Below are 25,685 nucleotides of genomic sequence, written 5' to 3' on the forward strand. Positions count from 1 at the left end.
TTTGAACCCTAAGTCCAAAGTGTGCTTCCCCCAAGTGTTGTAGTGCTTGAGCACTGTCAATGTCATTAAGAGGGCGTCCATTGGTGTTGTCTTCGATATCGACCCGCGGCGTCTTGAGTGGAAGCTCCGCCACGGCCCACAGAACGTCAAACTCGCGCCGGGTAAAGTTCGTCATGACTCGTACGCCTCCTTCGCCGGAGTCGCTGCTGACTCTGTCCAGGACCGGACATGACGAATCGGGGATGTTGTCTTAGTGTTCAGCCACCTCGGGGTAGTCGTCGAGACGCGGTCGGAGGTTGCTTGGTCTTCCAAGCGTGTGAGCATCGCGGCGACATTGAGAACCATGGTGAACAATTGAAAGTGAAGGAGGATTGCATTTTATGATTCGAGTTTTCGCGCCTTGGACGACTTGGCGGGGGCCAATCATAATCTACGGTTTTAGCTGACGTCTACCATTCTTATGATTGACGTGGCTTGCGTTTCATCCAATGAATTTGTCATTGTGGCACTGTCAGAATATTGTGGACGTCTTTTGGAAATTTGGCCATTGCTCACAAATTTCACTGATGTAAACTTGGATTGACGTGTCTGGTGAATTGGTCAGTAAAACTGTAGTATTGTATATGTATCGCCGAAACATATGCGTATTTAATTGCTTCATTATTATCTGGTTTAGGAGCCTACTGTAATCCGGAGTTATTCCCTCCAAGAAACATGGAATGGTGTTTCTACGCAATCATTCTGGCCATCACCCTATCTTCCCCGACCAGCCCCTTCGGGGAAGATAAAGTCCATGGCCGAAATGCCGGCATTGTGTTGAATCCGGAGTTTGAAGACGATGTCGTCAAGGTATTGGACAAGGAAGGATATATGTAGCTTGTTGGACTGCGAGAAGTGGCTTTACCAGAGTGGTAGCCACCGCCAGAGCTGACCAAAAAATAACTTTTTTGCGAATATACTTATTTATTTAAAAAACAATTATTCTACTATGTGCCAAGAAAGTAAATAACCTTGATTTCTGGAACATGAAAATAGGTTATACTCAAAGCTTACAGAAATGAATAAGTATTGAATTACAAAGGAATAATTCGTTGGTTGGCACTCCTACCTTCAGTTCCAATGGCGTGTGGCCATTCAAACGTTTGGATGCCCACACGCCATCGGAACTCAAGGTTGAGTGCTGACATTCATTATCTGTTTTGATGAACAAACCCAACCCCAACATCCTTCGTGGGCGCCAACTGGCCGAGCTCTTCTTCACGCGCAATGCCCCTGGAAGTACTGACTGGACCTGCCGTTGTGGCGTACGTCGTGCTCAGAATGGAAGTGGATACTCGAACCTCGTCTCCCACATTACTTCGGAGCACCCAGAGTACAACACATTTGACGCGATGAACCCTCCTGCTCCGACTGCCCTGTTTGATATCATGGTCCCACGCTTAGTGAGCACCGTGTACGGTTGGTTGCACTGGATCACAATGTCCATGTTGCCCTTCTCGTTCGTTTCAAACACCTTGGCCCGTCGATACACTAAGCTTGACCCCATCTCGCGCACTTCGTTTATGAAGTACATGCACGCTCTCTGCGCTCACGTAGAGCGCACGATCGCCAGTCAACTCCCCGACCAGTTTGCTATTGTCCATGACGGGTGGTCCCACGGGTCAACGCACTACCTTGCCATTTTTGCAACATTTCCATCGAGCGATCCGATTGGCTACACGCGGACGTTACTGGCATTTGCACCAATCAACGACGAGGAGTCGTTAAGTGCGGATGCCCACTACGAATTTACGGTATTTGTCCTGGAATTGTATGGCAAGACGTGGGACAATGTTATCGCACTTATCGGGGACAATTGTTCTACAAATGGGGCGTTTGCTCGTCGGGCTGGGGTGCCGTTGATTGGATATGCCAGCCACCGCTTTAACCTGTTCATGTCGGACGTGCTGGCAGACCACGCCGATGTTATCGACAATGTCAATCACTTGATGACGAATCTACGGTTCACGCTCCCGGCGGCCCGCCTCCACTGTCTAACTCCCTTGGTGGCCAAGACGAACAACACTACTCGTTTGGAGTTCGACGTACTGTATGTTGAAACGGTATAATGAAATCAAATCATTTTTGATTGATATTAATGACAACAACATTGATGTTTTACGACTCAATGTTGTTGAAGATCGCGAGGTCACCGCATTACTCACAAAGCTTGAAGACCTCAACGCGATTACATTGGCGCTGCAATCCGAAGATTGCTCCTTCCTCGACGCTCGACAAATCTTCGATACCGTAATCGAAGATTATCCGGATGCCGCCGCACGATTGGGCCGAAGCGCGGCCATTGTGAAGAATCCAGCGTTTGAAGACGGCGTTGTCAAGGTTCTGCTGGAAAGCGAAGCGTTGAAGCTGAAGCCATCAAGGCGTTACGGGATTCTCAAGCAAGCCAAGGCAGCGAAGAAGGTGTTGCTGTGCCGGCGTTGTCTTTGGCGGAGCGTGCGCTGAAGAAGAAGAAGGTCATGAGAGCCCTAAGCGTTTACAAGGATTGCCGCTTCATGCACCCCACATCCAACATGAGCGAGCGCTTTTTCTCGGCTACGAAGTTGGCGGTTGAAGATCGCCGCTGCAGTATAACACCGAAGAACTTTGAAGAACAAATGTTCTTGCGCGCGAACATCCATTTTTGGACCACCGAAGACGTTCAAGCGATGATGCGCACCTTGGAGTAAGGAACTAGTTACTGGTATGTTTTTCTTAATCGATTAATAATACAGTTTGTCCATTGTGTTTGAATTATTCGAGTAAGTTATTCGTCTGAGGGGAACATGGGAATAAATTATTCTTTGCAGACACGATGGTGAATAGATACAACGTGCATGACTTCCACAAAAGTAAATAACTCGCCGATGAGAACCTCATAAATAAGTAAAAAATAAAATATTGGTTAGCTCTGGCCACCGCCCCATCGAACTCCCCATCAAAGCAAGCCATGGATGTTTTGCGAGCCAAGAGAGCCAATCTGTAGTATTGGACTACGAAGCGTTCGCTGTGTTCTACCTACGTCGAACATTGTTGAGCGTCATGTGGCATAGATGGAAACTGCTCGAAACCCCGAAATCCCGATTTGGATGCTCGATATGAGCATCTAACATCGCACGAGCTTCGTTCAGAACCGCGTCGTGCCGTTGCAGGGCTAAGGTGTAACCCTGAGTAGTCTCCAATGTCAACAACAGTTCCACCATCTTGTCGACATCGCCCGGTGCTGGAAACTAGGCTGTCATGTCCGGGATAGATGCCAGCTCATCCTTGATGACGAGGAACCGCTTAACCATGGCATATGTCCAGCTCCATCGAGTGTGATTGTGCAGCAAAAGCCTCGACGGTTTGAATCCGTGCAATGTGGCTAGGTTCTTGGAGGTGCGGCAACGAAGCATGACCGATGGATGGAGATGATTGGGTACTTGTCGGGCTTCAAGTTTCGTACTGTCGCCAGATTGAGCCGGTGGCTTGCACAACCAATAAGAGGGACACCCAACAGCCCCGCCATGCATTGATTTACTGAGCAGTTGTGCTCATCAAGCACTTCACGTCACTGATCTCTCGCCTCTAAAAGCGCAACGTGTTCGCCAGGAACGGAATGTTGAGCGGCGGTCTGATCGCTCTCATCCAGCATGGGTGCGAAAGTAAGCATAGGGGTGTGTACCATACAGTCTATGCAATACGACTCAAGCACACAATACGCCGTCCTGTTTGAGCTCTAGCCGTCGAGCACGAGCCCACATCGCTCTTGATCTTGCCAGCATCAGCAAAGCCAAAGTCGACCATGGTGGCACGGACAGTTTTGGTGGTGGTGTTCTCCAGTTTGATGTGCTTGCAGAACGAGGCATCTTCCACGGTGGATATGGGCAAGTACTTGGTCATGCGGAGGTCGATTCACCCATGCAGGTTGCGTGACGTTGCAGACACACAGGTTGCCAATGAGGTGGGAACATCGGGGTTGTTCTGGAGGTCATCCTACAGTGCAGGGAACTCACGATGGCAAGAATGGAGGTGACTCATCAAGTTCATTACACCTTTGTCGCGACACTGGGAATCGGTTTCTTGCAGAGCCGGCTCTTATTCTTGTATTGGGATAGTCCGTTCATGTCTGGCACTCATTATAATAAAATAATAAAAAAGTATTGATCGACATTGTTTGGATTGCGAAAATATTTTTTCCGGATACGTCTCGTTTTCGGACATGGATTAAATTTTCCCCGGCGAGCCCCTTAGGGGAAGTTCCAAGTAGTTTTCATAAATAGCATCAGCCAATCAAAATCAATTTACCTATTTTTTTACGATTTAGAAAAAGACGTCAAGGACTTCTTTTTCTACTTTTGGTATAGTGAGTTGCGTAAAAAATTGCAGAAAAAGAGGTAATAAAGAAGGAAACTGTACTTGGAACCACTTTTTCGTTTTCTAAAAATATCTACTGGAACAGGCCGTTATCAATATCCTTAAATAATCCGTACGCATGTTTTACTTGATGCACTGATGAAGAATCAACTGCGGGGTTTCCACCATCAAGTGGCGTGTGTTGACGAAGAAGTTCACAGGTTCAACATTTTGACTAACGTTATGTGGAAATTTGTATGCCTTGGGTATTAAAACTATTGGTATAATATAAAACAATAATTTGTATGGTGAACACGTACTACTCTGTTACAGGAAAAGAGGTCGATTTGACTTTTGATTGGTGGGATTTTTCTAATTTTACGTATTATTTGGCTCTGAGTGGTGCATTCAACGGCACGGAATCTCGTGTTTGATTGGCTCTTTTGAGCGTTTTCCATCTCGTTTTGGTTCAATTGTTATGGCGTTTGGGCATTTTGCGACATGAAGAATGTAACGTTACGTAGGCTTTTGATTTGTCTAAATGCAATGATGTTCATTTTCTTGATTTTCACCGTCGATTTGACTAACGAGTTTTATTACTAAGTACAGTCTGACCAAAAACTATAGACGCACCCAGACTTTTTCGTGTTCGGGACGAAAACATGCCTTGATGGTTGCTGTATCTCGGCTATAAGCTCGATGTGATGGATAATTGCAATTCCAAATCCGCATTGGCCACTATTCTTAAGCAGTATGTTGAAAAGGCAAAATTTCAAAAATAGGACTGACCAAAAACTGTAGACATTTGCAATTGCACAACTATTTATCAATGCAATTACCACGACGCAGGATTACTTGAGTCATTCGTGTTGGCATATCTTCGACTAAACTTGCAAAGTACTCGGGGTCGACTTCCTCCCACGATTTCAAAATTTGAGTCTTCAAATTGGCACAACTTTCGACCTGACGACCGTTGACGTACACTTTACAGGCCAACACCCCCAAACATTCTCAATTGGGCTCAAAGTGTGTGTGTACTTCTTCTTCAAGTAACCACGTAGATTACTCTAAACGAGCACTGATTGGCCAAATATCGACGAAAAGGAACCAAACTAAATAGTGCGTCTATACTTTTTCGCCAAGATTCGACTTTTTGACTGAGTGTTTATTGTACGTGACATATACTTTTCGGAGATGTCATAATATACGCTTTTCATGACTTAATAGTATAGCATGAACCATCCAAGGCATGTTTAAACTCAAAAAATCTATCTTGTGCGTCTATAGTTTTGGTTAGACTGAAGTATAACTGATTCGGCTGATATACCACTCCCTATTTTTGAATGACCATCATTTTAAAGTTGACTCGTAATAAACAGTAAATTTCCTCTATAATCTTAATACAGTACTACGTAGTAGCTCTTTCAGAGATCTGAATACTTTGACGTACTTCGAAGTATTCACAAAAAATACCAAAATCCGTGAAATTATCAGGCGTCATCCATTTTTCATCCCATGTCATCCAAACTTCATCGCGAGGAAAAATAATAAGATTTCATAGGTTTATTTATTATGGGAGGATTTGGATACGACTGCTCATTTGTAAAAGGGACGGTTCATTTCTAAAAGCGACTGTTCATTTGTTCGCGCCAGGAGTCGAAGATATGTAGATGTTTTGAATGTCGAGATCAGAGGAGGTACTAGTACTAGTACATGTTTTCATTGTAGCGTTAGCGTGTCTTTTTGCACAATGAATATTTGCTATGAGTACCATTGAAATCCTTGAGTATCTATTTTCACTTGTTTTCGGATTCTGTGATGTGAGCAAGTATAGTATGCAGTTTGGCGCAATGGTTATTACTTCGAAGTATTATATATGAGCGCAATTGAATCCATTAAATATCTGTTTTTGTATTGTACGATGTCAATTACTATTCTATGTTTTTATGTTTTTGAAATTACTACTAATAATAGTACTGTATAACGTTACTGTTGTCATAATGAAAATGCTCCCGTCCATTAGGGAAACATATGAGCAATCTAATTTTTAAAAAAGTTCTATTTTTTTCATATTTTGGCATGATAATCAAACACAATATAGTCAGTTTCAATTCTTGGGAATGATAACCATTCAACAATAATATGTGTACAACAGCTTTTTTACAGCTTGGTTAGTTAGGACATCGTATAAAATAGCCAATATTATTAAAGTAATATTGCCATCAGTTTTACATCTTTCTATTAATTATATTAATACGATGTAGGTTTTGCCATATCAAAAGATTCCATAACATTTAATCTGTTTCAGGTCTGCTCTGAAACGAAAACAGTTTCAAGAGGAGGTGTGGTTTGTGACTTGCTTTTATATAGCACACTAAAGTTATCCTATATTCATGTACTGAAGCTTGCTACTGTAACGCAGAGCACCTTCCCACACCACCACCACCACCACACCCCACCTCCTACAACAACGTCAAGACGGCCAGCACCACCACCGTACCACTTCCCCTACCATCATGACCCCATCTCCACCTGTCACATCCAACATCGCAGTCCCCAACGACGACGCCGAAGACAGCCTCTGCTACCACCATGACCTCGTCTCCACTTGCCACATCCAAGACCGCGATCCCACACCACACTATGACTTCATCCCATCGCCAACAACGACATCGAAGACAGCCCCACTACCACCGCGACCCCAGACCGTGACCTCGCCCCATCCCCAGCAACAACGTCGAAGTCAGCCCCTGCTACCACCATGACCCCGCCTTCGCCTTTCACATCGAACAACGCAACATGCTCTCTGTAGTCAAGCGGTCACAGCCACTTCCGCTTCCCTCAGCAATATCTCATGCTGAAATCAAGAGAGCCGTCACTATACCCGCGTCACCAAGACCCCGTGTTCACCTTCAGAACCACAACTTCGAGACCTCACCCCATCCCTAACATCGACATCGGTGATGACGGCCACTGCTACCGCCATAACCGTGCCACCACCTGCCTTCCGACCACCATGACCCTGCCAACATCGCGACCTCATCCCATCCCCAACAATGACGTCGGTGACGGCCATTGCTATCGGCTGACGCGCCTTCACCTGTCTCGCCCATCACCGCGATCAAACTCCGCGACCTCATTCCATGTGGCAATTGTTGCCGGCATTTCCAGGTTGGGGTACATTCGAAAGAAATAAGAACCATACTTGGTGGGACTCGAACCCTGAACCATTTGGTTGTCTGCCTTGAACCCTGCCGTGTGTCCAAACCTCACTGCGATCAAACAAGACGGAGCTACATACCAACCCGCTAGCAACTATTTTCTCTCATGCGATTGGATGGATTTCGTCCCAGTGTATTGGGATTGGTAAATAGATCATTGGATCAGATAAGTTTACTTTGCGTAAAATGTCGGCGTCGTCATCGGTGGAATCTGTGCCACATGCAGAGCCGTTGCCGTCGATGGATTCTGTGCTGCATGGAAAGCCGTTGTCGTCGGTGGGGTCTGTGCCGTATTCGCAGTCTCCTCTGCGTAGGGGTAGAGTTTTTGAGCGATCAAGTTGTTGTTGTTCGCAGTCTCCTCTGAGTTAGGGTGAAGATTTCGGGCGATCACGGCGATGATTTCGATGTTTTTGTCTGTGCACACATACTTTAATCAAGTCAAGGTAACCGTCAAAATGCGTCAAAATAATCAATACATACTTTAATCAAGTTCATCGTAACTGTCAAAGTGCGTCATATTAAGCTATCTCAAGATATTCAATGCACTATTTATGACCATCGTTTAGTAATTACAGTAATTCTGGAATGAAATCAACAATAGTCTAATTTGACTGATTAGTCTTGATAGTACGACTGTACTTTTCCTGAGGACAGGTTTAGTACATACATAGTAATGCGTACAGTACATTCTATGCCTTACCTGGTATGTACAGTTAAACATACAGTAGATAGTATACGTACAGTACATTACATTGTATACATCTCTACGCACTACGATCATGAAGCTACAGGTCACTGTTGTAGCTATGACCTTGTAGCTACAAATCCATGTAGCTACGACCTTGGAGCTACAGCAAATGGTGGTACCTAAGCCCATGCAGTACTACTTTGTGTGGTAGCTAGGACGTTCTAGCTACACATCATTGTAGCTACGATCTTGCAGCTACACATCAAGCTACAGCAAATGGTGGTACCTAAGACCATGCAGTACTACTTAGTGTGGTAGCTAGGACGTTGTAACTACACATCAATGTAGCTACGATCTTGCAGCTAAAGGTCATTGTTGTAGCTACGACCATTCAGCTACAGGCCTAGGTGATACAAAAGAAATCCAGACTACAAACTATCTAGCTACGACAGCTTGTAAATACTTCATTAAGAAATGTAAATAAGCTCCAAACAAACATAATCAAAATTCGGCCAGTCAATGATTGCTTACGTTAGCATCACTACTGTAGTACTACCGGTACAGTAGTACGAAGTACTACGAATCCGTGCGGAAATGATTGATTGATTGGGCTTTTTTGAGCTTTTAACAAGTGTACCTCGGCCAAATAGGTTATTTCCTGGACTATTGTATAATTCCAAATAGAGAAAAGATCATTAGGAACTTGAATTCACTCATTAGAGAGGACTAATTAGAATACCATTGAAGTTATGGGACAAAACTGTCAGGAATGATGATTGATTTTCACTGTGTTTGATTTGTAGTACAATTATCTACATATAAAGGTTTAGATCAAAGTAGGTCGTACAGTAAAAATTTCAGTACCTTTTAAACGGATAAAAGCTGTACGTAATTGGTAAATCTAACTAACATTAAGGCACGGGGGTAGTACTACGTAGTAGTAGTGCATTACAGTATAGTGGTAATACCGTTAACGTTAGAAGACGTAAACGATGAACACACGAGGAGACTGCGCCAAAAGCGTAAGCGGTATACAATCTGTGCACATAGCATAGTTTAATCAAGTAAAAAAAGTAACCGTCAAAGTGCGTCATAATAAGCTTTCTCAAGATATTCAATGCACTATTTATGACTATAGTTTAGTAAGCATAGTACAATGCAGAAGCAACATAAACACAATGCAGAAGCAACATAAACACAATAGAAGTATAATTTGACTGTATTTTCTTATTTGTACAGAAAGTACAGTACATACAGTATGTAGAACCTTTCTTAATACTAGTATTCCAATACGTACATTACAACGTACAGCAGTACATAGAAGATACTACAAGTACGTACTAGTACATGTAGGTGACACTATGTACTGTACGATGCTGAACAGAATGCAATGATCTACAGTTAACGTTAACCTAGGGGGGTTCAAAGGAGTTAGTACGAGTACTAGGACCACAATATTTAACTGTATACTAGTAGTGTGTACAGTATGTAGTACTAGGAACGGAACGCAGTAGTATCATGTATTGTATGCGGATGTACGAATTGAAGTGGGGTACGTACTAGTACTATTAATAGTCTACTGTATCTAGTACCAGTAATATTTCCAGGAGTGTAATACAGTACTACTATTAGTAGCAGTACTTACTAGTACTACTAGTAGTACTGTATTTCCATGGAGTCGGTATTCATACTGTACTATTAATACTGAAGTACCAGTACTACGTAATAGTATTAATATCAATATCTATACCTAGTAGTACTAATAATAGGTATCCCAGTACTACTACTATTAATATGTACTATGTACTAACTATTAATAGTACACTGTACTATTAATAGTCGTGCTATTTATAGTAACTTACAGTTAGTATCAACGTAGTACTGTACTACTGGCTGTAGTATGCAGTAGCGCTCCTTAGTATTAGTACTACTAATAGTACAACGTAGTACTGACACTGGAATTGAGTGGTCTATTCAACGAATACGTAGTATAAATAACGTTACTACTACGTAGTATTAATAGAAGGATATGATGAACACGAGGAGACTGCGCCCAAAGCGTAAGCGGTATACAATGGAGAGCCGTTGCCGTTGACGCTCGATGCATTTGCGCTTGGACGCGCGACCCGACCCAAACGTGTCAAGCCTCCTGGTGGACACAGGGTGCTTTCAAGAGCACAAGAATTCTTGGCAGCGTTGGGTATGATCATGACTTGCCAAGCACAATGTACTACTCTCGCCCAACCAACAGCAAGTCATTGGCATCCGTGTCCTTGAACCGCACTCGCAGCGTGAGTACAAGAAGCATTACCGGGGATGTGGTACTTTTTCGGCCTTATTTGGGATTACACGTCCCTGCTCATTTTGCGCCATGACTATCCCCAGCATGCTCCATGTTGGTGAAGAACTTGTGTGCATACTTGAAGTACAAAACAGGTGCCATCAGGATGATCCTGCACTATGACGATGGTCTCCCACTGTTGGACGTCGATGGGCAGCCAGTGTTGTGCGACGGCCAATGGAAGGACCCCCAGAACATGATCCAACTTCGCTCAGCGGTGTCTGCGGCACACAAGGCAAAATGCATGGGCAATACGAAGAACAATGCGATGCCTGTTATCGCTTGTTCAGCGACAAGATCCTGGTCACTGGATGCCCACACCACGCTGGACGAGGGCGACTCTCACGCACGGGAAATGCAAGTTTCTCTGAAGACTTCATCAAATGCATGACACGCATCAGGAAGCATGACCTGTGGCTGTACACCCCGAGCTCAGAATCGATGTGCAAGCCCTTGGAGCTGGTGGACATCTGAAGGTACCTGCTGGTAGCCAACCAGCTGATGGGGGGTGGAATTGTGGACCATGGTGATCTTCCACATCCGGCTCTCTTTTCGGGTCGATGAAGGCATCGACGTCATGTGCAGTCAATTTTTGCACCCTCTGACGTCGGTGGACGAATTTGGGACTGTTACGATGCTGGCTGTTCAAATTAGTGGCAAGAAAGACAAGAAGAAGTGGATTGTTCTCTCCCTGTATCGCGACGACCAATGCCCTGAGCTGTGGCCAGTGCGCGCAGTCCTGGCATGGATCCATTTGTCACGACATCCTGGAACAGACTATCTCTTCCCTCACGACAAAGATACCACCAAGTGCTATTCACCAGTAATGTTCCAAACCAAGTGCCGGAACGTTTGCACCAAGGTAACTGGACAACACGGGCCCATTGCCACGCATTGGCTCCGCAAGAAGGGTTGGCTTCTTGCGACATGGGGTGGAGGCTCAGGCGTTGACATGCAGCAGGCATCGCGGCACAAGTCGCTGGAGATGGCCGGTCGGTACAAGCAAGACGCACAGTCCCTTCTTGAAATTGCGAAGAATCAACGGTACTTAATTGATGTCTAAGATGTCAAATCAAATCACCCTAGCTACAAGAGGATTTTGCAGTACGTCCCAAAATGGCGAGCGGTTTTCGTTTCCAACCTGCAGGCAGCGGTGGGCGTGAATGTGGATTTCTCAACCGAAGCAATGCCCGTGCTTGCGTTTAAGTTTATCAAACACATGGTCAATGCCGGACTACTGCACAAGGCCGACACCGACACCCCCATGTATGTCGCCATATATGCATGCATGGCAAAGCCAACAAACGCCCGGATGTCCCCCGTGTGTTTCCGACCCCGGAAAAGCGGCTTACACCGCGGAAGGATTGTAATATACCTCGCCATGCAGTGCTGGCTTGCGATATAAAACAACATGTGTGCCATCAGTTGACAAAATACAGTTACGAAACTCATAATGTTCTTCATTGTACATGGCTATTTGGCCTCGTTCAGATGAATTCGGCCACATAATTTCCGATTGAGACAAAGATACAAATGCATGAATAACACGCTGTATGTAAACGTGCACAGTTCCACTCCCAATACCTTTGACCCTCGACACCATACCAACTGAAGCAACGGTACCATTGTGACCAAGACGGTGCAAGGCGCATGCTAGCTGCATTCCCACTGGTCGTTGTGTGTGATTGCTAGTTGGTAGAAACACATCATTCTCACAGATCAAATGCACTAAATACGCAAACGTTGATTGACACACTCTGACCTTTTGCACAAAGTAACCAATGGCTAAGTGTGATAAGATGGAAAGCTGTCCAAGTGAGCGAACCAATGGCACTCGTGCAGACATGTAGCGAGAACTAAGTAGCGCACATCGAAAGGTTAGGAGCTTCTGTACCTCCTTCTTAGTTGTAGCCGACAAAGTTGGATTGCACGTCACAAGCGTTCGAACCATGCCATCGAGGTCGGCCAATATCGCCGACCTCTCCAACCGCCGTGGCCGTGCCATTGCTGGCCGTGCCAGCAATGCAGCATAATATACCGATACGGATAGATGAAAACGGTTGGTTCTATTTTGACTCTCCCTTGCTTTTCCTGCCTTCACTACTTACTTTTCAGATTGGGCGAAAATCGAAAATGAGTGGAGAGTTTCTAAACTGACTCTCCCTATTAACAGTGGTCGACAGTCTCGAGGGGTCTTTGGCCATAACTTTTCCTACAAAAACACAATCAAGAAAAGGTGAATACGAAAACTGTAGCGCTCCGAAGACGCTAAAAATGTACAAAACAATATTATCTTGAAACTGCATACACCCTAAGATATCATTGTTCAAATTTTGAAAACCTGTCAAATTTCACCCTCATACCAAATACACTTTGACACACTATACAATCGCTGAAAAGGACAGGCAAAAACCCAATAAAAACTTCAAGCATTACACATGCAAAACCCCACTGGCTCTGATTCTCGACACCAGCATCACACACCAACCATGCCCACGGAAACCCACCCAGCGAGCGACATCGACCGCGCCATTGCGTACGTAAAGAAGACTCGCTCCCGATACGTCTCAAAGAACGAGATTCTCGACATAACAATGGCCAATGCAGTTCTCCGCCAAGATGGAACACCGGCAGCCTCCCGCACAGCCGCCCGCCTACTGCGCCGCAAGGAGCAACTAGTCCAACAAGTGTGGAAGGAGTTCATCCAGCGCGGCACCACCACGACCAAGCCCCAAGCATCACGGGACATGTACCACCGCACACGACTGCCGGTGACGTCCGACCTGGCCAAGATTATTCAAGAATTCGTCCGCCATCGTCGTCAAGACCGACAACGCACCGTCGCCAAGGACGTTGCCCACTTTTTGCGGTCTGAAAACCGCCTGGATTTTGATCCGGAATCGGAATCCTCCACGCAAGCCGCGTACCGCTCGACACAAAGGGCGCTTGCAAAACTGGGCTACAAAAGGAGAAAGAAAAAGAGGGGCCTCGGCCTCCGCATGTCCGATGATAATATTCAGCATCGTGATATGTATGTTTCTGAAATGTGTGATGTTTTATCGGGCGATGTCAACCGACGGCCTGTTATATATTTAGATGAGAGTTATATTCATCACCATTATAGCCGGCAGGATGATTCATTATTTGATCCGAGTGATGACCTTGATGTTGAAGTGAAAGAAAAACACAAAGGTGAATAGATTTTGTTTCATTGCTGCTATTCTAGACAGTGGTTGTATGGATAGCCGACTCTTATGCTTAGATATATTTCAAGGGGGAAAACGAACTGGGAGACCTGAAACAAAGGACTATCACGGAATGTTTGACCATGCATATTTTGTCAGTTGGTTTACCAAACTTCTTTTAGAAATAAGGGGTCTTGGATTGCAAAACGCTGTTATAGTAATGGACAATGCAAAATACCATAAAGGTCTCCCTACGGGTACACCTAAGTATGGACAAAAGAAGAGTGTCCTACAGAATGCTTGCACTACGTACGGCATTTCTTTCACAAATGATACGAAAGCTGCACTATGGAAAAAGCTTAGTGTGTATGTCGATAAGATTGACATCGAGGTTGTAACGCTGGCGCGTGCCGCAGGGCATGAAGTGGTTTACACACCACCTTACCATAGTGACCTTCAACCTATCGAGATGGTGTGGGCTATCGTAAAAGGCCAAGTACAGTGGTATATACAATACAATGTTTTACAAATAAATGGTAGGTTGGACGCCAGTACACACAAGATACCAAGTTCAAGGACGTGCATGTACGGTTGACGCAAGCTTTCGCTGAGTTGGCGGCATACAGCATCAAGGGCTGCATTCACAAGGCCGATAGGCAGCTCAACAAGCTGGCCGAGTACATCATGGAGCAACAAGAAGTCGACGCGAGTGACAGCGACGATGACAACAGTAATGACGGCAACGACAGCAACAGCGATAGCAGCAGTAGCGAGTCGGACAGTTCAGAATCAGAGAAGTACATTTTTTCTCTCTTCTTATTGGCCGCATCTAAATAAGCAGCTATGCTGTGGAAAGTCAGAAAAACTCTATATTACGATTCTTTTTTGGCAGGCACCCTCCAAGCTGTCGACTACTGTAAGTATAAATAATCGCAATGTAGTAAAGGTCTGTGTTATATAAAAGACAGATTGCGTTAGGGCCTGGTCGCTGAAGGTTTTTGTTCATGTCTCTGTCTGAAAAGCATGAACGAAATGAATATGATTGGTCAGCGGTATCCGGTTTTCGGATAATGTTCATGTTTGAGTTGGTGGTTCCAGACAGAGATGGACCATTCTTGCTTTTGGCAGACATTCTTGTTTCACTGTAACCTGGGTCCAGTCGGGTAGAATGAGCGACGACGAATTCGGCAGTCAAACCGATCCAAGCATTGTGCAATTGACCACAAGGATTTGTGGTCAATTGCATGGATCAAACAATCCTCTATATAGTGCCCTCACAGGGCCGCAAATCGAAGAAGTTGCGTCCATAAGTCCAAAGGGCCTAACTTTGGTGCGATGCGAGTGTCGAAAAAATGTTCGACCTTCGTTACAAGTCTGACTTGGCCACACGTTTTGAGTCGAAGAACAACTACAGGAAACGTGTGGCTTACGTCATGCTTGCGACGGAGCTTAGCATTGCCATGAAACGTGAATTCACGTCGAAGCAAGTGCAGGACAAGGTCAGATATTTTTGTAATTTATGTACACTTTAATTTATCACCAGTGATTAGTTTGCAAAATTCAAAACGTGGTCAATCTCAAAGCCAAGTTTGCCAAGTCCTACCGGCAACTCTTCGTTGCAGCCCATTCCAATGCACTACGATGTTATGTTGGAATACTGGGGTGAAAAAGCTTGCTACCAAAGGGAAGCTCTGATGAGTACGGACGATCTCAGCGATGATGACAACGCCGAAACAAAAATCGATATCAATAAATGTATCATGCTATCTTTTTCCATTTTCTTGAGTCCGAATTTTTCCATGATTTTTGCTTGAGCAAGTTTTATTTTTGTGAGAGATAATTGATTCCGATTTTTAAAATGATTTTAGTTTGACCAATTTATTCTGACGAGAAATGATTTTGTAGAAACGTCTGAGGTGGAAAACGTCGACGCGCCAGAAATAAAGACGGAAGGGCCGAAACAAAGCAAGACTGAAGGGCCGCAACGAAAAAAGGCGAAAAAAGGCAGCCCAAACAAGAAGTCAAAATCCAATTCGGAGTCTTTGGAATCTGGGTATAATGCCATCAAGGAGGGACTTATGTTCTTGGGAACCTCCATGGTGCAGCAGCCTCCGGCACAGACTGCACAACGTGCCACGTTGGATTACGTTCTGGATGCGATCAAGGCGCAGTCGGACACAATGGCTCAGCTTGTCGCCATCATGGTTGCCCACACAAAGAAGCAGCAATAAATACAATTAAGTTTTGTTGACTTTAGTATTTTCAAATTTATCTTTGCAATATTTTTGCAATTGAAAATCTCTATTATCAAATTTATCTGTACAATATTTTTGCAATTGATAATCTCTTGGACAACGCACTCGTTCCGAGGAACTTGTTCGTTTCGCCATCGCCTTCGTCGTAGGGTTGCACGTAATTAATTTGGTCTCGCCTTGGGCACGGAATGTCAATAAGGCCATCATTAAATTGCAAGAACATGTTGTGGAGAACAAAGCAAGCCGTGACGACGCAGACTGTGCGGTCGGGAGTCTTCTCTTTTAAGGGAGTCTTCAATATTCGAAACCGTTTCTTCAGTCGCCCGAAGGCACATTCGACTGTCATTCTGGTGCTGGAGTGCTTAACGTTAAAATGCTTTTACATACTCGACAGTTTTCCACCTTCTTCGTGTGGCAAAAATGGGGTAACCAACCATGGAAACAACGTGTAACTGGCGTCGCCAAGGATAAAGCAGCCCACCGGTATTTTATCACGGCTCGTACGGCCTAAATTTATCGATTAATCATTAGAAACGATTTTGAAGCGGAATGAAAATCATGAATTGTCTGACCTAGTTTTGAGGTTTTCCAATTTTTTTAATCGGAATACGACCCAGGACGAATATCCACGGACAAAAACTTGAGCTTCGCATCGACCAGAGCTTGGATGTTGAGGGAGGGGTCGCCATTGCGATTGTAAAAACCGTCGAAATCATCTGGCCGACAAATATTGACCAGGGTCCCGTCGACAGCTCCAACAATACGAGGGATGTTTTGTTTGGCAAGAAATTCCATTTCTATTTGGGCCCAGTCTGCTGCAGCCTTGGGAGTTTGTTTAATCCACGATTTTACATGGGCAGCCAAAATAGTGACAAAGTGATTTACTGTTTCCACGGACCAGGACTTTGACATGCCAAACGCAGCACGGTTTCGCGGTATCCACCCTCGGAACCAAGAAAGTAGAGCAATACAGCAACCTTTTTTTCGAATGAGTGCAGCGTCGTACAATGGCACATATCGGGCTGAACAGCGCGAAATCATGACACAAGCTGAGTAAAGGTAGCTTGGCTACAACGGAGGTTGGTCTCGAACCACTGATTGAACTGTGGCTTGCCGAGCATAGAGTCAAAGTCGACGGTTGTTATAGTGAAGACATTGTACTTGTCCACACGACCCAGTATGGTAGCAACAACAACGCACACGAAGGATATCGTATATGCCGCAGCAACAACAGCGACCTGTTCAGTCTGCATTGGACTGTACCAGGCATGAACAATTGTGTTCACCTACCAGAAAACCAGGTGACATCCGAATATTGATTATCCGTACAGAAATGAACCACCTCGGGCATGAAGTAAATTCTTCCCTTAAACATCTACTACTACTACGTAGTATTCAGGATTCGTCGCATGTCATCCAAGTCAAAATCTAGGCATTCTATTACCTTGACCACAGAAACACACAATGATATCAATATATAATCGATTTCATCCATGTGTCATCCCATCCGTAAGTATTACTATTAATACTAGGTACTTCCTCTGTTCGAATTTCTGCCGACATTACAAAAACCCACTTTTTCCACAATACCGACGACGACACTTCTCTACTATTGGCTAATGATGTCAATGCATGCATATTATTGGTTAAAAACCTCACTGGTAACCTAGACTAGATGAGATGGACAGGACACGTTGGTCATGAGTTTCCCGGCGGCGCAAGGCTTTCTTGCCTAGATGTGGCAAACGGAGCTGGTTGCCGCCGTTGTTCTCGAGGACCAAACGCATGACCGCTTGCAAAGTCAGGAACGCGTCCACCAACTTGTCGCTTTCAAAGAGAGCGAACGCAGCAAGGGTCGCACGAATGACTCTCAAACTTATATCGCAGCGCTTGGATGGAAGCAAAGAATCCTAAGTCCAAAATGTTGTGATCCGGGCTGTTCGGAGGTTAGGAGCGGACAACAAACGTCCAGCCATCGGTCGACACGCAGGCAAGGACTTCGTCCGTGATGACTCTGTGTAGCGTGGCATTGTCGTGTTGTAACACAACATGCTTGTTCATCGATGGAAAACACGCCTTGATTGCAGGTATCACACGCGTCATGACGTAGTCACGGTAAAGCTCACCATCAACATTCACCAAAGTCGTCACCAGAGTTCCGGCGGCGCGGTTGCCCGAGCTGGAAGGTACTTCACGCACGGCCACATTCCAATCTTCCCGTCGAACTCCACGCTCGTGATCAAATCTGAACGCGCGACGGCAGCCAAAAACATGACTTTGGGAATGAAGCGCTTGCTCTTGCACACTCGATTGCGAACACTTTGGCCCTTGACAACGTACACCTTTCGTCGATCCTTGTCCGCATTAAACCACTTTTCATTCAGGTGCACGATGTCCCACATGCCCTTAAATTCTAAAGTTTCAGGAAGACCGGCTTCGCTGGCAACGGCTTGGACGTGGTTGTTCGCGAGCGCGGAAGGAGCGCAGCGAGCGGCAAAATGCGAGTCGTTGGATGAGGTTCGCATCGGGAAGTAGTGGCTTGAGTCTTGACGAGCGCCGCTGAATCGTTCGGGTTTTCAGGTGTTTATGGAGGGTCGTTGTTGGCACGCCGGTGGCCTCAGTCATGTCACGGAGAGTGGATCGCTGGGTCTCAGGAGTACTGCGATACGGGCCGTGACTGTTTCCACATCGTAGACCTCCTTGCGCCCGACGCGGCCTAGCTTGGACGACGGCATCATGCAGTTGGTCGAGTATGAGTTCCAGATTTTGGACACAGTGGTTCGATGAAGATTGAAGTGCGTGGCTGTTGACGTGAAGGCACCACGCGGCAGCTTGCCAAGGATCGTGAGTTGATGGAGGCGGATGATCACCTCCATCTTTCTCTTGTACGTGAGCTCTTGTGTTTGCGCAAGGTCCATGTCAATCGATGCGTGCAAGTTCCGTAATTTTTTAATGAAAATTAATTATTTTGAATTATTGCGTGGAACATGGATGACGAATTCATTTTAGGCTTTGCAGCCAAAGGAAAATACCTTCATCTTTGCATTCTCTTTCAAACGTGATATGGCATATGAAATTTGGACAATAAATGAATTTTTGGGGTCGCTGAGAAGTGTGTGTCCCGGGCTGTAAAGTCGAACAGAGGAAGTAGTATTTCGATGAGCCAGCGTCATGTTAAGTGCGATAGCATCTTTTAAGTGCGCTTACTGGCTTGAAAATTATTTCGCAAAACGCAGCATCTGGATACAATTTTGAGATATTTCCGGAAACTACACTTTAAAATGAGAACCAGCCCAATTCCAAACCACCACCCACCCACCGCATGCCACAAGACGCGATGAGCTCGCCCCCTGTAGTATCGCCGATGGCGAAGAAGCGGCGGTTGGAGGTCCGTCGATCGAAGAAGGGAAGCCAGAAGCAGAAACTGCTCTTCCTGCAACGACGTGTGTATGACTTGGAAGGTGTTTTGGACAAAGCCAAGCGCAACTTTAGCACGTTGCTACCGTGGGAAGAAGTCGCGAAGGCTCTCCAAGATGATACGCTGGACCAGGTGAGGGACAACCGGAGTCTGAAGCGCCAGGTGGAGGTTCAGAGTTGCATGTACCAAGTCTTGCACGCGTGGGTCGTGAGCATGCGGCCGCCCGAGGTAACCCTCGTCGGCATTGCTTGATGATTCCATCATCCCCGATAGAAACTGCTAGACGCCCATGTCGACACGTGGAGACATTCACATCTCTTGTCTGGCGACGCCGAAACCCGTCGCATGGCCCAGTCGTGGATCGTCCAGCATGCGTTCTTCAACCGCGATCGGTCCATGGCGCGCATGTACTTTCCCGACGACACGGCCGACCCGGTGATGGAAGCCGAGGTGGACGTGACCGACGACCTCCAGTTCAACATCATGGCCATGTCCCAGTGCGTGGTGCCGTACTCCCTCGACGAGGTCTCGGAAGCGGCGTGGATTGCCGACAACCACTTCCCCACCCATCGCCACCTCCCGCGACTGCCCCCCGCCGACGACCTGCGGCGGCTCACCCAGGGCGATGTCCGGTACGGCTGCGACGACGAAGTCATCGTGCCCATCCGCAAGCAATGTCTCCACGGGAAGTTCCATGAGCCGGATCGCACCACAATCGTCTTCCGCACGATTCTGCACGACGATGACGCACCCGCGGCCGCCCCGGACCAGTGGATTGTGGACATGCAGGAATGGTACTATGCTTATGTGGCAGTAATGACGTCATGTTATGACGAAGACGGGATAGGACGGTAGTGGAGCACGTCGGGCCGCGGACCACGCGCGTGCGGTCGCTGTACCAGATCGGCCACCCCGTGTCGCAGAACGGCCCGGCGTCCGTGGCGGCGGTGGGGAGGGCCGTGGGCGCATCGGCATTCGACGTGGCGACCGTCCGTCGTCGCATCGAATGGATGCATCTCCAGCAGAGACAAGTGTTCCTCGACCATTTGGATCGCGTCCTCGTGTGTTTGCACGGGCGTAGATAGAGTGTAGTTGGTTCTGTTGAGATGTGTCCACGCGTTCTCTTGTTAAGGCGTACTATAAGACTGTGAGAACTCTGACGCAGCATATCAATATGTACCTCTCGACCTCTTAGGCAGCCCCGCGTGATGCTGGGACCAGCTTGAACCGAGGACTGGGATTCGATGGCCATATCCTTGACGGCGTGCTTGAGTGCACGGCCGACGCGACTGAATCCATGTCTCGTGAGCATGCGTGCAAGCGTCGTCGCCGTGGCCTTCGTCGTCCCGAGCAACATCACCTCGTCTCTCTCATGCATGCAGAAGATCCTGGCAGAAACGTTCATCTTATGCCATTCAACGAAATATGAACTTATTTTGAGCGGATCACTTATAATTAATATCAGTAGTTGTATTTATATTATTTCCCAGACTTCAATCCCTCGATGATGGGGCTGTCGACCGACCACCGACGACGGACGCCGGCAATGCAGGTTCAGCGACTCCAGAGGTCCGTATATGCCTTGGAAGTGATGCTCGGGAAAGCCAAGCGACAACATCATTCGCATGATGGGGCGTTGCCTTGGGAAGATGTTGCGAAGGCACTGCAAGACGACATGTTGGAGCATGTGCGCGAACATCGTGTGATGCGTCAACACGTGGAGCAACACCGGCGCCTGTGCGTCGCGTTGCAAGCTTGGATACATACCATGTTCCCTCCAGAGGTACGCAACCTACGAGTAGTCGCTCCACCTCATGCCCCCCTTGGGTTGTAGCGAACACTCAGCTCGGAGCTTGGGACATGGAGGAACTGCTACTTGTTCCAAGGATCCGACGACGCGCGACACCAAGCCCAGACGTGGATGGTGCAGCAAGCGTACCACAACACGCGACGCGCCATGTCGACCTTCGTCTTTCCCGACACCATGGAGACTTGCGTAGACGTTGCCGTGACCGTCGACGATAACCGCATGACGATACAAGGAGCGGTGCAGTGCACATTCCCCCACTCGCTACACAAATTCTCGCGTGCATTGTGGGTCGTCGAGAACACCTTCACCGACTACGTCAGGGACCGAAGGATGCCCACGCGTTCCCAGATCCAAGTCCTCGACGCCGTCCGAGTGATTTATCATCGCGAGGAAGACCCTTCTCCACGGCAGAGGATTCAGAAGAACTCCCTGCATGGACAAATCGAAGACCGGGACACCACCACGACCGTGTTCCGCACGATTGTGCACGACGAAGCGTTCCCGTCGCAGTCGACAACCGAATGGATCCTCGACTCAAGCGAGTGGTACGTTCGTTCTTGTTGTAACTCCTGCGTCAATCCTCGAGCAGGTACGTCGCGGAGCGCGTGGGACCGACGACGACTCGACTGCGGGCGCTGTACACGATGCAGCATCCCGAGACATGCACGGGGACGGTACCTATGGAAACGCTGGCGAATGCGATGCAGATCCCCATCGACGAGAGAATGCGAGAGCGGTTGTGTGCTCGTCTGCAGCACGGACATGCGCGGCAGCGGCGCTTGTACCTTGCATTTGTGGAAAAGGTGTTGCTGGCGCTGGTGGAGATTCCAAAGTGCGGGGAAACGGGAAACACTATTTTGAACGATTCTTGATTGGTGCACTCCCATTGGTCAATCTAATATATGTGTCGCTGATTGGCTGAAATGTTTGGATATTAGCCAATCCATTCTCGTCGTAGAGCACAGAATTTGAATTTCACTGCAAATTTTTATGTTATTTCGAGCGACGCATTCAGCAGTAGAACAGTATCAAAGTGGTTTTATCCGGATGATCATTGGATCTTACAGTTAGATGGTGCTGGAGGACTCCCTCGCGTCCGCGCGTGTACTCCATCGACCACCCCCAGACCATCGCGGGACTGGTGCCTGTGGCGGAGATCGCCACCGCCTTTAGCTTGCTGCTGTGCGACGCCCACTTCCCCACGAGACCCAAGTAAGAGCTCGTGCGGGCTCAGCATCGGCAGCGCCAACGCTTTCGAGCGCTCCTCCATAGTAAAGTGCCGCCATGTACCAGAACGATGAATGGGTTGCTTCAGGGGAAGTTGCTAGGCATGGGGGTCGAAACGGTCATTCGACGATGTGACGCGCACACTCCAGTGTCACCATCGGTCGGTCATCGTGAAGACGGCGGTGCGTATCCAGTACTTCGTGGAACGTAGTCGCGCAGGAATGCGGAAGTGACCTCACTCGACACGAGTGCGCACTCCATCGATCACCCAAAGAGCCGATGGGTAGCATCGTGCAGAAGGATCTCGACCTTGTGTGAGACGATATCAGCTCAGCTGAACGTGCCTGGCGTCGGGCGTGGTGCCGCAGCTCACGATGAGCATGGGTCCGTGCGCGGACGGGGCCGTGTAGGATCGTATGGAGTCTGAACGAGCCGCCTATCCTCTCAACCCACACGACCCACGCCGCCATTTGGATGATGCAAGCACTGTTTACAATTGATGGCACGATGAGAATAACAATACACGACCAAGTTATGTCGACCGTAATTCCACCTTCTTTTGTTACTAGCTACTCCTTGAAGCTGGCAATGGGCCAATCACAGTCATGATGATGCATTCTCGTTGTCGTCGAAGCACGGCGAAGGCTAGCGACGACCATGGCGATGCAGGATGCATTGATCTCCCCGATCACGAAGCCGACGAAGAAGCCGCCGCCACCTTCGACTGCCAAACCTCCCCAACGCATCAAGGCGAAGAAGCTCAGCCGGAAGAAGCGTCTCCAGAACCTCGAACGACAAGTGTACGACTTGGAAGGAGTGCTCACTCGAGCCCAGCGGTCTCGCACCACACTCCTCCCATGGGAAGAGATCGCCCTGGCTTTCAAAGAAGACACCCTCAATCAAGTCCGAGACCACCGATCACTAAAGCGGCAGCTCCAGCGACAGGAACACGTGAACCTTGTGTTGCAGACATGGGTGACGGCCATGCTGCTTCCACCACCTCAAGTGCGCGTGTCCACGATTCCGATTCCCCTTTGACGTCATGATGTACCGTAGAGGACCCTGAACCCGCATGCGGACACGTGGCGCCATTCCCACCTCATCCAAGGGGACGACGACATCCGACGCACGGCGCAGCTGTGGATCATGCAGCACTCGTACCACAACACGGATCGCGCCATGTCGCGCCATTCGTTCCCCGACAGCATGGAATCCCTCGTGGAAGTGAATGTGGCCGTGGATGACGACGGCGGCGGCGGTCTTTTCCGCGTGGACTGCATGGTGCAGTACACCGTGGACCTGCCGCTCCAGGAAGCGTCCGATGTGTACTGGCTAGCCGAGAACTCGTTCACATCGTACCGGCAGGACGCGCCGACGTTCTTCGAGGATCGCCATGCAGTGCAACATGCCGCGCTTCGATATGACCGCCAAGTGATGTCCGTGCACATGGCCAAGCAGAACATCCGCAGCCACTCGCTGCATGGCCAGTTCCGCACTCCATCCCGCACCACGGTCGTGTGTCGAACGATTCTGCATGATGAAGCGTTTCCTGAGGAAGATGCCGCGGCGTGGGTGCTGGACGCGCATCTGTGGTACAGTAAAGAATGAATCAATGTATGGTGGAATGAATGATGATTGAAACGTCGTCGCAGGACCGTGGCGGAACCAGTGGGGCCATTCACGACAAGAGTGCGGACAGTGTACTCTCTCGATCACCCGCGGACCGCCGCCGGTCGAATCGTGTCGGCGGACGAGATGGCGACAGAGTTCCATCTACACCAGTCGGGCCATGTCCGCGCCTTCCTCAACCGAGCCCATGTTCGGCAGAGGCAACTCTTCTTTGATCACTTGACCAGTCTCATTCGATGCACCACCCCCGCCGGACTTTAGAAGTAGAGCCAGATATTACCACGGATAACACGTACATAGTACAGCCTGTACAGAGCTCCGTGGTGGTGGTGGTGCTTGCTGCCTTGGGCATGATAGATGGACATATGTAGTAGTACTAGTATACTGTATCTCAGATCTACTTCTGTCATCGGTGGTGCCACCGCCGCCGCGGCTTCTTTGCGATTGCGTGGGATGCCTGGAACATTGTCATGGACGTACGTGGGGGCACTGGACTTGGATTCAGTATGCTATACAAACATCAAGATACATTTCGACAGTGGCACTGTCCACACATCAACCCCGTGGTATACTAATCGACGAAACCAGCTGGGGGCGCGGATTGTTATCTGGATAAAATGACACATCATCAAGAAACACAAAAAAAAATATATATATATCTACGAAAAGACAGAAAATCTCCAAAAAAGCTCGTTGATTTCAAGCTGTCGCAATAGGCCTTGACAGAGGTGATACTCTGCATTACACTAAGGATGGTGTAGAGTGCATCACATTAGCTGGTTAGTGTCTCGAAGTAAACACCTTGGAATCACTCGGGGTTTCGGGGTACCTATACCGGGATCAGAGACACAATTGATTCTTCCGATTCGTAGAGAGAATACTATGAACAGTACCGGTACAGATTGTATACGTATAATTTTACATCCAAGCATGACGAAATCGTTGCTGGCAAGTGCTATAAATATAAATATTATTGCTATTAATATAAATAAAGTACATACCTGAAGGCAAAACATCGCATTTCCACTTGGTCTGAATTCCTCGTGGTGAATTTGTAATTTTGGAAATGTTTTGCATTGCAAATCGTCATCTGGACATCTAAAACCTATCGAACAGCGCCCTGTTGTTGTACTAGCGAACCTCTGCATTTAACTGCCGGTCAGGCCTGTATTACTCGTTCGATTCACTAATTAGTACTTCAGTATAATAAACCTGGAGCTTGCTTAGCTTTTCCTTGGGTTTATATCACGATTGTATATATCTTGACACGAAGCTACTCGCGGCCCTTGCACACTTTTCCGTACTGTACTTTGAAACTCGTGGTGCTCAAAAGAGAATATTTATGCATATTTACACTCGTTTTCATATGCACCCGTTGAAGCTGGTGTGTATATAGGAAAATGTATTAAACCTGGTGGTAAATAGTTTAAAATTATGCCATTTCGTTGCTGTCGCATACACGGCGTGGCCATGCACTTCATTTACGTGGACAACATCGCGTTGGAAGGTTTCTTTATATTAAGTCCACATATCTTGATTA

At 47.4% G+C, this 25,685-nt stretch overlaps 14 protein-coding genes across 19 annotated transcripts; 10 read left to right on the forward strand and 4 right to left on the reverse strand.

Moving 5' to 3' along the window:
- Positions 1 to 1,202: 1,202 nt before the first annotated feature.
- On the forward strand, positions 1,203 to 2,726 carry H257_11375 (hypothetical protein; the record flags this gene model as incomplete). Its single annotated transcript, XM_009838275.1, has 3 exons — positions 1,203 to 2,084; positions 2,188 to 2,460; positions 2,505 to 2,726. The coding sequence occupies 3 exons, from the start codon at positions 1,203 to 1,205 to the stop codon at positions 2,724 to 2,726; spliced, it is 1,377 nt and encodes a 458-aa protein (XP_009836577.1).
- Positions 2,727 to 3,708: 982 nt separating this feature from the next.
- Positions 3,709 to 3,918, reverse strand: H257_11376 (hypothetical protein; the record flags this gene model as incomplete). The annotated part of the gene is made up of 1 exon (XM_009838276.1): positions 3,709 to 3,918. One exon carries the CDS (start codon positions 3,916 to 3,918, stop codon positions 3,709 to 3,711), a length of 210 nt encoding a protein of 69 aa, XP_009836578.1.
- Positions 3,919 to 6,887: 2,969 nt separating this feature from the next.
- Positions 6,888 to 7,391, forward strand: H257_11377 (hypothetical protein; the record flags this gene model as incomplete). Its single annotated transcript, XM_009838277.1, has 2 exons — positions 6,888 to 7,113; positions 7,240 to 7,391. The coding sequence occupies 2 exons, from the start codon at positions 6,888 to 6,890 to the stop codon at positions 7,389 to 7,391; spliced, it is 378 nt and encodes a 125-aa protein (XP_009836579.1).
- A 387-nt stretch (positions 7,392 to 7,778) lies between these two features.
- Positions 7,779 to 8,687, forward strand: H257_11378 (hypothetical protein; the record flags this gene model as incomplete). Its single annotated transcript, XM_009838278.1, has 2 exons — positions 7,779 to 7,902; positions 8,629 to 8,687. The coding sequence occupies 2 exons, from the start codon at positions 7,779 to 7,781 to the stop codon at positions 8,685 to 8,687; spliced, it is 183 nt and encodes a 60-aa protein (XP_009836580.1).
- A 2,457-nt stretch (positions 8,688 to 11,144) lies between these two features.
- H257_11379 (hypothetical protein) lies at positions 11,145 to 11,684 on the forward strand (the record flags this gene model as incomplete). The annotated part of the gene is made up of 1 exon (XM_009838279.1): positions 11,145 to 11,684. One exon carries the CDS (start codon positions 11,145 to 11,147, stop codon positions 11,682 to 11,684), a length of 540 nt encoding a protein of 179 aa, XP_009836581.1.
- A 1,426-nt stretch (positions 11,685 to 13,110) lies between these two features.
- On the forward strand, positions 13,111 to 13,920 carry H257_11380 (hypothetical protein; the record flags this gene model as incomplete). Its single annotated transcript, XM_009838280.1, has 2 exons — positions 13,111 to 13,652; positions 13,896 to 13,920. 2 exons carry the CDS (start codon positions 13,111 to 13,113, stop codon positions 13,918 to 13,920), a joined length of 567 nt encoding a protein of 188 aa, XP_009836582.1.
- Positions 13,921 to 14,275: 355 nt separating this feature from the next.
- Positions 14,276 to 14,643, forward strand: H257_11381 (hypothetical protein; the record flags this gene model as incomplete). Its single annotated transcript, XM_009838281.1, has 2 exons — positions 14,276 to 14,302; positions 14,347 to 14,643. 2 exons carry the CDS (start codon positions 14,276 to 14,278, stop codon positions 14,641 to 14,643), a joined length of 324 nt encoding a protein of 107 aa, XP_009836583.1.
- An 857-nt stretch (positions 14,644 to 15,500) lies between these two features.
- H257_11382 (hypothetical protein) lies at positions 15,501 to 16,037 on the forward strand (the record flags this gene model as incomplete). Its single annotated transcript, XM_009838282.1, has 2 exons — positions 15,501 to 15,504; positions 15,712 to 16,037. The coding sequence occupies 2 exons, from the start codon at positions 15,501 to 15,503 to the stop codon at positions 16,035 to 16,037; spliced, it is 330 nt and encodes a 109-aa protein (XP_009836584.1).
- Positions 16,038 to 17,716: 1,679 nt separating this feature from the next.
- On the reverse strand, positions 17,717 to 18,164 carry H257_11383 (hypothetical protein; the record flags this gene model as incomplete). Its single annotated transcript, XM_009838283.1, has 2 exons — positions 17,717 to 17,971; positions 18,021 to 18,164. 2 exons carry the CDS (start codon positions 18,162 to 18,164, stop codon positions 17,717 to 17,719), a joined length of 399 nt encoding a protein of 132 aa, XP_009836585.1.
- Positions 18,165 to 18,208: 44 nt separating this feature from the next.
- Positions 18,209 to 18,586, reverse strand: H257_11384 (hypothetical protein; the record flags this gene model as incomplete). Its single annotated transcript, XM_009838284.1, has 1 exon — positions 18,209 to 18,586. One exon carries the CDS (start codon positions 18,584 to 18,586, stop codon positions 18,209 to 18,211), a length of 378 nt encoding a protein of 125 aa, XP_009836586.1.
- Positions 18,587 to 18,645: 59 nt separating this feature from the next.
- H257_11385 (hypothetical protein) lies at positions 18,646 to 18,979 on the reverse strand (the record flags this gene model as incomplete). Its single annotated transcript, XM_009838285.1, has 2 exons — positions 18,646 to 18,677; positions 18,730 to 18,979. The coding sequence occupies 2 exons, from the start codon at positions 18,977 to 18,979 to the stop codon at positions 18,646 to 18,648; spliced, it is 282 nt and encodes a 93-aa protein (XP_009836587.1).
- Positions 18,980 to 19,323: 344 nt separating this feature from the next.
- On the forward strand, positions 19,324 to 20,944 carry H257_11386 (hypothetical protein). Of its 4 annotated transcripts, XM_009838286.1 has the most exons (4): positions 19,324 to 19,707; positions 19,753 to 20,273; positions 20,327 to 20,626; positions 20,675 to 20,944. In XM_009838286.1, the coding sequence occupies exons 1-3, from the start codon at positions 19,384 to 19,386 to the stop codon at positions 20,562 to 20,564; spliced, it is 1,083 nt and encodes a 360-aa protein (XP_009836588.1). In that variant the 5' UTR covers positions 19,324 to 19,383; the 3' UTR covers positions 20,565 to 20,626; positions 20,675 to 20,944. The 4 variants fall into 4 exon arrangements, with proteins under 4 accessions (XP_009836588.1, XP_009836590.1, XP_009836591.1 ...); XM_009838288.1 differs by having other exon boundaries at positions 19,753 to 20,626; XM_009838289.1 differs by having other exon boundaries at positions 20,327 to 20,944.
- A 2-nt stretch (positions 20,945 to 20,946) lies between these two features.
- On the forward strand, positions 20,947 to 22,212 carry H257_11387. 2 transcript variants are annotated; one of them, XM_009838290.1, is made up of 3 exons: positions 20,947 to 21,262; positions 21,314 to 21,834; positions 21,879 to 22,212. In XM_009838290.1, exons 1-3 carry the CDS (start codon positions 20,984 to 20,986, stop codon positions 22,159 to 22,161), a joined length of 1,083 nt encoding a protein of 360 aa, XP_009836592.1. In that variant the 5' UTR covers positions 20,947 to 20,983; the 3' UTR covers positions 22,162 to 22,212. The 2 variants fall into 2 exon arrangements, with proteins under 2 accessions (XP_009836592.1, XP_009836593.1); XM_009838291.1 differs by having other exon boundaries at positions 21,314 to 22,210.
- Positions 22,213 to 23,071: 859 nt separating this feature from the next.
- H257_11388 lies at positions 23,072 to 24,462 on the forward strand. 2 transcript variants are annotated; one of them, XM_009838293.1, is made up of 3 exons: positions 23,072 to 23,521; positions 23,573 to 24,108; positions 24,169 to 24,462. In XM_009838293.1, the coding sequence occupies exons 1-3, from the start codon at positions 23,174 to 23,176 to the stop codon at positions 24,404 to 24,406; spliced, it is 1,122 nt and encodes a 373-aa protein (XP_009836595.1). In that variant the 5' UTR covers positions 23,072 to 23,173; the 3' UTR covers positions 24,407 to 24,462. The 2 variants fall into 2 exon arrangements, with proteins under 2 accessions (XP_009836595.1, XP_009836594.1); XM_009838292.1 differs by having other exon boundaries at positions 23,573 to 24,462.
- Positions 24,463 to 25,685: the final 1,223 nt, after the last annotated feature.

The sequence above is a fragment of the Aphanomyces astaci genome (genome assembly GCF_000520075.1).
Source record: "Aphanomyces astaci strain APO3 unplaced genomic scaffold supercont1.33, whole genome shotgun sequence".
Lineage (NCBI taxonomy): Eukaryota > Oomycota > Saprolegniomycetes > Saprolegniales > Verrucalvaceae > Aphanomyces > Aphanomyces astaci.

Excerpts from the sequence above, each read along its gene's own strand:
- H257_11388 (XM_009838293.1), top strand. The coding sequence starts at position 23,174 with ATGGCGATGCAGGATGCATTGATCTCCCCGATCACGAAGCCGACGAAG. Across the intron at positions 23,522-23,572 it reads TGCTGCTTCCACCACCTCAA|AGGACCCTGAACCCGCATGC; the intron begins GTGCGCGTGTCC and ends GATGTACCGTAG. Across the intron at positions 24,109-24,168 it reads GTGCTGGACGCGCATCTGTG|GACCGTGGCGGAACCAGTGG; the intron begins GTACAGTAAAGA and ends ACGTCGTCGCAG.
- H257_11387 (XM_009838291.1), top strand. The coding sequence starts at position 20,984 with ATGATGGGGCTGTCGACCGACCACCGACGACGGACGCCGGCAATGCAG. Across the intron at positions 21,263-21,313 it reads ATACCATGTTCCCTCCAGAG|CGAACACTCAGCTCGGAGCT; the intron begins GTACGCAACCTA and ends CTTGGGTTGTAG.
- H257_11386 (XM_009838289.1), top strand. The coding sequence starts at position 19,384 with ATGCCACAAGACGCGATGAGCTCGCCCCCTGTAGTATCGCCGATGGCG. Across the intron at positions 19,708-19,752 it reads TGAGCATGCGGCCGCCCGAG|AAACTGCTAGACGCCCATGT; the intron begins GTAACCCTCGTC and ends CATCCCCGATAG. Across the intron at positions 20,274-20,326 it reads ATTGTGGACATGCAGGAATG|GACGGTAGTGGAGCACGTCG; the intron begins GTACTATGCTTA and ends AAGACGGGATAG.